The following is an 8642-nucleotide window of genomic DNA, read 5'->3' on the forward strand; positions in this document are numbered from 1 at the left end:
GTATTTGAGATGCTCCACCAGACCTGCAGAAATGGAGGTAAAGTTGCATTGGGCCCTCGTTCCCCTTTATCTTTTTCTCCCTTTCTTTTCTTTTAAAAACTCCCCTTTTTCTATGTCTGATGCTGAAACTTTGCTCTTCTCCTTGACCCAAGGATCCCTTTCCAGGGAGAAAGGAGGCCAGTGAATGAATCCACATTGTCATAATAGTCTAGTGAGGAACAGTGTTTTTAAAGGGGACAGGAATATTTCTGAAAGGAATAAAGTGCCAGCGATGGTTGGCAGAGGAGACTTGGGGCCAGGAGACACTCAAACTTTCAAGCCACACATATGCCTGAGTGGACACAGATTGCACCCTGGGATGAAGTAGGTCCCACCAGCCTTTATTCCCAGCAGCCAACATTCCTTCTCCCCATCCTTCAGGCTCCACTGCCTGGGCTTCTGAATCCAAGGTCTGGGAAGATGGCTGGGGAGACAGATGGAAGGAGAAGGTGGCGGGGGCCAGCTGTCCTCCACCCAGTACCCACTGCATCGCCCATGTCCAGGGGGTGCTGCTCACAATTCAGGGAGGCAGCTGACTGAGAGCCTCACTCCCTGCAGAGCTGAGTCTGGAGGGACTGGGGATCTCTAGTTTCAGGCTGGATCACCATTTTCAACACTGAAGTAACCTTGGCCTTGACTTCTTGTCTCTCAGCCTGATGCCACAGAAGGCCACAGGCTCAGGACCCCAGGCTTAGCTCCAGGGCTCCCTTGGGGGAGCTCGGCCTGGGGTCTGCCCAAAGAGAGTGGGATGAGCTCATACAGGACTTCGTTACTTGCCCTAGTTCTTCTCAATGATTTCTCCAGTTCTGTTCCCACCCCCACCCCTGGAAATGATTGTTTTAATTTCAAGGATTCCTAGGGATGGAACCCAAGGGTCTGCTCTCCCACCAAGCCTGCCTGTTGCCACCAGGCGGTCGATCCTGGGAACTGAGCTCTGCCCATCCCGGGTGGGCGGCATGTGGGGGACAGCTGGGTGTTCTCCTTATGGCCCGGGGCTTTGGGGTCCATGGACTCCTGGCTTGCATTTTGTGGCTAGGTTGCCAGGGGAATAAAGGAGAAATGCTCTTTAACTGCTTGAAAAGTGGCCTTGGCGATGGCAGGTAAGGAAGCCTAAGATAAGAAGCTTGGACACGCCGAGGCCAGACAAAACTGCCAGGTTGTCCTGTTGTCTGGACCCTCTCTGCATCTCTTCCCCTGCTGAACTGCTCAGAGACCTTCTGACATCCAGGGCTTGGCCTGCTTCTTGAGCCCCAAACCCACCCCTCTTCCCTGGCCAGTGTGGACGTGGGGAAGTCTCCAAACATCCCGTATGTCTATGTCCGGCATCACGGCGAGGTCCAGAACTACAAGCCCCTCCAGGTGATGACCGCCTGTACCCTGGACATCTACAACTTCCCCTTCGACGTACAGAACTGCTCGCTGACCTTCACCAGCTGGCTGCACACCAGTGAGTCCAGGGGCTTTGGGAGGCGGGAGAACAGGTAGGGGCCCAGGGATGCCTGCATGAGGAGCACCCCTGGGGATGTAGTCTCCCTTCTCCAATTCACTCACCTCTTATTTGTTCATGTTGCTCAGCCTCTGTTTCCCCATCCTCTAAATGGCACTGACTGTGTAATCCTCGTCGCCTCCCTCAGCTGTCCTAAGGATGGAATGAGACGGTGTAAACTGAGGGCAAGATGCTTGGTCAGGGATGATGCTTCTCCCAAGTCACAAGTAGGATCTGGCAGGAAGTGTCTTTCAAATCTACCCACTTCTTCACTGATGGACCCTCCCCCCCAGTGCCAGCTACCCTCATCTCCCGCCCAGGTTACTGCAGTAGCTCACAGCAGTCCGTCCCCATTCATTCTCATCCCCTCCAGTCCCCACCCCCACACCAATTCATGCTCCTCACAGCAGCCAGAGAGATCTTATGCAAACGCAAATCTGGGGACTTCCCTGGCAGTCCAGTGGTTAAAGCTCAGAGCTTCCAGCGCAGGGAACTCAGGTTCCATCCCTTGTTGGGGAAGTAATATCCCATGTGTGTGGCCCCCCTCCCTCCAATTTTTTTAATTGAAAAGTCCTGCAAATCTGATCATGTCTCTATCGACTTAAAACTCTCAGAGTTTCGCCAGCCCTCCTGAGACATGATCCAGCTCTTACCTGGTCTACAGGCCTCTGCGCACAGACACCACTCGGGCTTCCCCTGCCACTCAGTCCCCAGCCCAGCTGCCTGTCTTCCCGGCCCGAGCACCCCTTGTTTTTCCCTTACTCACATGCTGCTGCTTCTTCTTGGACACCTTGCCCCTCCCTCTCCTTTTCTCCTTCTGGCGCCCCTCCTGCCCTCTGACACCTCCAGCAGGACTAGGGACAATTCCCCGACTACGGATGGAAGCGTGGAGTCGTAACCACTGGACCTCCCGTGAAGTCCCTCAGTGAAAGAAAGTGAAAGTGAAGTCACTCAGTCATGTCCGACTCTTTGCAACCCATGAACTGCAGCCCACCAGGCTCCTCTGTCCATGGAATTCTCCAGGCAAGAGTCCTGGAGTGGGTAACGATTCTCTTCTGTCCACTCCTTTCTCCAGAGGATCTTCCCAGTCCAGGGATTGAACCCAGGTCTCCCGCATTACAGGCAGATTCTTCACCGTCTGAACCAGAGAGAAGCCCAAAGTCCCTCTGCCTCTGCTGCTGCTGCTAAGTCGCTCTACACAACTTCTAATCACAGTGTCCATGTCAGTTACTCAGTAAACCCCCATTCGTCCCCCAAACAAGTCACCTCCATCACCCAATTTTATAGGCTCTTGTTTTCTCTCTACTTCTGTTCATTTGTAAAGATTTATTTCAACGTCTACTCCTCCACCAGATGGAAACTTAGAGAGGGCAGGGACAGGATTTCTGGCCATGATTAGCTGTGCCTAGCACAAAGGAAGATGCTTGGCAAACTTCCACTGAGTGGACGCATGCTAGGTGCCTTCAGGGTCTAGTGAAGTGAGCCTCTCTCTGCTGCATAAAGGCATCCTCCAGTGCTATCCTGATTTTATTAACTGTAAATGACAAACGTAATATGTAACTCCCTTGAACAAAAGTCATAATTGCAAATAATCTTTGACTTTTGACCTCTACTCTCAATCTCAAACTCTTACCAACAACTCCCTACACCGAGACTTAATTTTTATCAGTATCATGATATACATATATATACTGATATATATTTTATATAATATGTTCTTCTAGATCCTTCTCCAGCCTTTGAATACATACACATACATACACATCTACGGAAAGCATCCAGAAATGTTTTATGGGTTTTTATTTTACATAAACGTAAAATGTTTTGTGTTCCAATATATACTTGTACCTGAGTCTTCTTACTTAACAACCAGTCTTGGGCATTTTTCCTGTTAGTATAGATTTAGTTCTTCCTCATCAATGTTGACTGCTGTAAAATAGTTCAAGGTTTGGACTGCGTAAACTTTATTAAGCATTTCCCTGACTGGTGGGAATTCAGATCTTTCGCAGCATTTTGCTGCAACAGATACTGCTGTCTTCTGCTGCACATGTATATCTGTTTTGCTAGTATAGATGCGGAGCAGTGTAACTGCTATTCTGTAAGAGAGGATTCCGCTTATTTTCCTAATTCACCTTTAAAGACAGGCAGCTCAGGGACTTCTCTGGTGGGCCAATGGCTAAGACTTCACACTCCCAAAGCAGGAGGCCTGGGTTGGATCCCTGATCAGGGAACTACATCCTGCGTGCCACAGCCATGTGTAAGATCTCTCACATGCCAAAGCAAAGGCACGGCGTAGCTGCATAAATAAATAAATATGAAGGCAGGCAGCTCTGTCAAGGCAAGGATGAGAAAAGCTGCCTCTTGCTCACTGCCTACATGAGAAATTCTAACACGAAACCTAGAGGAATGCTTGAAAGTATGAGTGTGCGTGTGTGAGAGAGAGAGAGAAGGAGACAGAGACAGAAAGAGGAGAAGGCATTCTAATAAATAGTTTGCCCAGCTGTTTGCATTTTGCTGTGTCTCCATCCAGGACCCGTCCCCTCTGTACAGCCCCCCTGCACAGACAGGTACAGGGTGCACCATGACCTCATCTTACAGCCAAGAAACAGGCTGAAGATTACGAGCTGAGACTTGAGTCGTGCCACGTGGGTGCTGCCCCTCCCTCACAGGGTATGGCATGCCCCTGGCCTGGGCTCCAAAGCTGCCCCGTTTCTCCTGTCTCAGTCCAGGACATCAACATCTCCCTGTGGCGCCTGCCTGAAAAGGTGAAGTTCGACAGGAGTGTCTTCATGAACCAGGGCGAGTGGGAGCTGCTGGGGGTGCTGACCCAGTTTCAGGAGTTCAGTATAGAAAGCAGTGACAGCTACGCAGAGATGAAGTTCTATGTGAGTGGGGCACACCCCGGCAGACTTCAGGAGGCATATGGGGAAGAACCTCCGTAGCCCTTTCCCAACTCCAGGGTGCCCTGCAGCCTAAACAAAGTGGTTGGGGAAACACAGCTGCGTTGTCTCTTAACTTTTCCTGAACAGCCATGAGCTTTGATCCAGAGACAGTATATGGGATTTGTCTACATTTTTCAGCAGTCCAGGCTGAAAGCTCCATGAAGCAAGAAGATCTGGGATGGGGAGCGGGGGTTCCTGGGGTTCCAGAACCTGTCTGCCCCAACTCCCCTGAGCTCCTCTCTCTATCCAGGTGGTCATCCGCCGACGGCCCCTCTTCTATGCAGTCAGCCTGCTTCTGCCCAGTATCTTCCTCATGGTCGTGGACATTGTGGGCTTCTATCTGCCTCCAGACAGTGGTGAGAGAGTTTCCTTCAAGATCACGCTCCTCCTGGGCTACTCGGTCTTCCTGATCATCGTGTCCGACACGCTGCCCGCCACGGCCATCGGCACGCCGCTCATCGGTAAGGCGGGCTCCTGGGGGCCAGCTCCCTGGGCCCAAGGGACCTGAGCCTCTCCTACCTGCCGTGTGTGTCCCCCGCCCCGCCCCGTCCCGGGGCACATAGGTGTCTACTTCGTCGTGTGCATGGCTCTCCTGGTGATCAGCTTGGCCGAGACGATCCTCATTGTGCGGCTGGTACACAAACAGGACCTGCAGCAGCCGGTGCCCGCCTGGCTGCGCCACCTGGTTCTTGAGAGAGTCACCCTGCTCCTCTGCCTAGGGGACCAGTCGACAGCCCGGAGGCCCGCAGCCACCTCCCAGGCTGCCAAGACCGATGACTGCTCAGGTGAGACAGGAACGGGAGAGTCCCACGTGGAAGGGAACTTCTGATCTGGAGGCAGGGACTTGGCGGTGGGGGACTCTCTGGAGGGCTCGCCAGGCCAGAGAGCCTGGGCAGGGCCTGCGAACTGGGTACCGTCCTGCACCGAGAATTCATGGCAGACTTCAGCCAAAGACATCAGTCAAACCCCTTCCTCACTTTGTATTCACACATCAGCCTGGGTGGAGACGGCACTGGTGACCCACTCCAGTACTCTTGCCTGGAAAGTCCCTTGGATGGAGGAGCCTGGTGGGCTGCAGTCCATGGGGTCACTAAGAGTCAGACACAGCTGAGTGACTTCACTTTCACTCTTCACTTTCATGCATTGGAGAAAGAAATGGCAACCCACTCCAGTGTTCTTGCCTGGAGAATCCCAGGGATGGGGAGCCTGGTGGGCTGCCATCTATGGGATCGTACAGAGTTGGACATGACTGATGTGACTTAACAGCAGCAGCAGCAGCAGCAGCAGCCTGGGTGGAGGGGAAGAGGGTTTAGGAGTCCCAGAGACTGAGCATGTCAGAACCTAAGACCTCTGGGCTGAGGGTGACCTCACCTGAGATGGATCCCAAGGGAGGTCAAGTGGATGCCCCTCAGGCACTTATAGAGCTTTCCTGATGGCTCAGCAGTAAAGAATCTACCTGCAATGCAGGAGACTCGAATCTGATCCCTGGGTCAGGAAGATTGCCTGGAGAAGGAAATGGCAACCCACTCCAGTATTCTTACCTGGGGTATTCCATGGGGTCTACAGAGGAGGCTGGTGCGCTACAGTCCCTTGGGTACCAAAAGAGTTGGACATGACTTAGCAACTAAACAATGACAACAAAAGGCACTTATGGGACAACTACCCTCCTGTAGTTCAACTCTGCAGCCTGGTTCCTAACGCTCTCTCATTAGAATCAGCCAAAGACCAGGCCCTTTAGAATTTCAAACACCTATGAGGCAGAGAGACAGGGCACAGAGGGATACTAAATTCCTCATGCTTCTGTCGGTGGTGGTGGTAGTGACTGGTTTGTTGATTTCTTGAGCACTTTACCAGATGTGTACAAAGCATTTTCTGTGCATTATCACAGGTTGTTCTCATGGTGACCCAATAGGATCCTCATTTTCATTTTTTAAATGAGGAAACAGAAGCATAGAGAGGCCAAAGAGCTTGCCCTAAGTCACAGAGCCAGGACCTGGCGAAGGCATGATTTGAACCCAGGCTCATCTGACTCCAAGCTGGTGTTTTAAACCCTCCACCTTTCTCCCCTCCTTTGGGTCCTGGCTAGGGCCTGGCCTTTTGTAGAAGATGTTTGGTTAACCTAAGACCATCTCATCATGAGCTCGTGCCATAAACTAATGCCTAATTCTATTCTTCATCTGGTGAAGGCAATGATCCGAAGGTGTATTTTCTGGTCCAGAAGGATTCAAAGTCATGGAGAGGAGTGCAGGGAGGTGATATAATGTAGTGGACAAAGCAGAGGATTTGGAGTCCAGATACCTGGACCTCGGCAGCCTCACCATTAAATGATGGTCTGGCTGTGTCACCGCAGGCTAGTCACTTAACCTCTCTGAGCTTTCACATCTTCATGTGAGGAGTGTGGTTAGTAATCACTCTAAGTCTGCCTCTCCATGAGGCTGCCAGGAGGTTCAAATGATATAATGGATATCAAATGGCTGGGGAAAGCCCTTGGGTTAAAAAAAAAAATGTGTGTGTTTAGGATAAACATCAAATTCATGGTCTTGCTGACCTGGGAAGGGATGAAGGATGTGACTAAGGTGGAAGGATATACAGCGATCTTCAACTGCATTGGCTTTCTTTATTTGCTTAAGTTGGACGGTGGGTACCCAAAGATGTAAGTTACTCTCCATACTCTTTAGGTCTGAAATCATACGTTGTAAAAATGTCTGAGGCCTTAGAAATGTAAAGGCCAGTGTTCATACGAGCCTGCCGGGCCTCCCTCCTTTGCCAATGCTCTGTCCTTCTTCTAGACATGGGAAACCACTACAGCCATCTGGGGGGACCCCGGGACTTGGAGAAGACCCCGAGGGGCAGAGGCAGCCCTCCCCCGCCACCTCGGGAGGCCTCCCTGGCGGTGCGCGGGCTGCTGCAGGAGCTAACCTCCATCCGGCACTTCCTGGAAAAGCGGGAGGGGAGTCGAGAGGTGGCCCGGGACTGGCTGCGTGTGGGCTCCGTGCTGGACCGGCTGCTCTTCCGCATCTACCTGCTGGCAGTGCTGGCCTACAGCATCACCCTGGTCACACTCTGGTCCATTTGGCAGTATTCCTGAGTGGGTCCAGCCCAGCGCCCGGCCACGGGGGGAGTGGGGGGTGATGGCACTTGTTAGGATGGGGATGGGGGAATTTCAGGGCCAAGGGGCACCAGTGATGTTCTCAAGGCACATGTATAGTTCCTGCCTGTTTCCAGTGCCAATGCATCTCAGCAGTCCCAAACCAGGGCCTTCACTCTCCCTCCCCCAAACTTGGTGTTTAAGATTCTTCCATCCTCATCCACTCCCATACAGGCCCATTATGGCTTTAAAACACACTCTTGGATCAGAAGAAACACACACATGGCCTGACTTCACTCTGTCTAAACATCAAGCCTCAGTTTCCCCACGGGCATTTCCCTGAACTGGCAATTTGGAATTCTGCTCACCCCCTCAGCCTTGTTTTGAGGTGGAAGGTAAGCCAGCTCTCTGCCACATGGACCTCATTACTCTGCATTAGGTTCATCCAACCCTAAGGTCTCCCTGCTCACTGGTGGCCACTTCCCTGAACACCCATCAGATTAAGGAGGTAATAAAATGCGATGAATCCCTAAACTCTCTTATTGACCCTTTGTCAGTATCCAGGCAGATGGAAGATGAGGTCTGAAGTTATCGGTGGTAATGAGGTTGGGGAATTATCTGTGGTTTCAGATGTTTGGTACTTTCTGGCCCAAGGAATTAAGAGGTGACCAAATGGCTGTTCTGAAGGAGACAATTGGTGGTGGGATTCAATATGTGAATATCAGAACCAGGAACACTTAGCAGTGGGGAGGTGGGGAGAATGATGCTCAGTTCTGTAATCCCCTGGAAAGATGATGGAAGGGTCTACATAGTCCTGTTACCATTGTGGACTCATGGCCTCTTGGGAAAACTGGGAGCCCGCTCTCCTCCAGCAAGAACATCAGCACCACGGCCAGCACCCACTGGTTTGGTGTTTGAAAGCAGAGAATGCTAAGTCTTGCACTTACCTAGCTCCTTTGGGAACTCTTAGCAGCCAGCCCCCAGCATAGCCACCAGAGAGCAGGACCATGAGGGAGGGAGAGTCCAAGGCATGGTCTCTGATCTTACATATCAGATCCTGGCCCCTCTCTCACACATCAGGGTTTAA

The 8642-nt window shown here is 51.8% G+C and overlaps 1 protein-coding gene across 2 annotated transcripts in view; it reads left to right on the top strand.

Moving 5' to 3' along the window:
- Positions 1 to 7555, top strand: part of HTR3A (5-hydroxytryptamine (serotonin) receptor 3A, ionotropic) — a 12842-nt gene extending 5287 nt beyond the window's left edge. For both annotated transcript variants that reach the window (XM_010830360.1, XM_010830359.1), the window contains exons 5-9: positions 1317 to 1486; positions 4250 to 4410; positions 4718 to 4928; positions 5031 to 5252; positions 7257 to 7555. In XM_010830360.1, coding sequence (XP_010828662.1) covers positions 1317 to 1486; positions 4250 to 4410; positions 4718 to 4928; positions 5031 to 5252; positions 7257 to 7555 — 1063 coding nt within the window. The remainder of the gene's footprint in view (positions 1 to 1316; positions 1487 to 4249; positions 4411 to 4717; positions 4929 to 5030; positions 5253 to 7256) is intronic.
- The last annotated feature ends 1087 nt before the right edge of the window (positions 7556 to 8642 follow it).

The sequence above is a fragment of the Bison bison genome, unplaced genomic scaffold (genome assembly GCF_000754665.1).
Source record: "Bison bison bison isolate TAMUID 2011002044 unplaced genomic scaffold, Bison_UMD1.0 scf7180017864518, whole genome shotgun sequence".
Taxonomy (NCBI): Eukaryota; Metazoa; Chordata; class Mammalia; order Artiodactyla; family Bovidae; genus Bison; species Bison bison.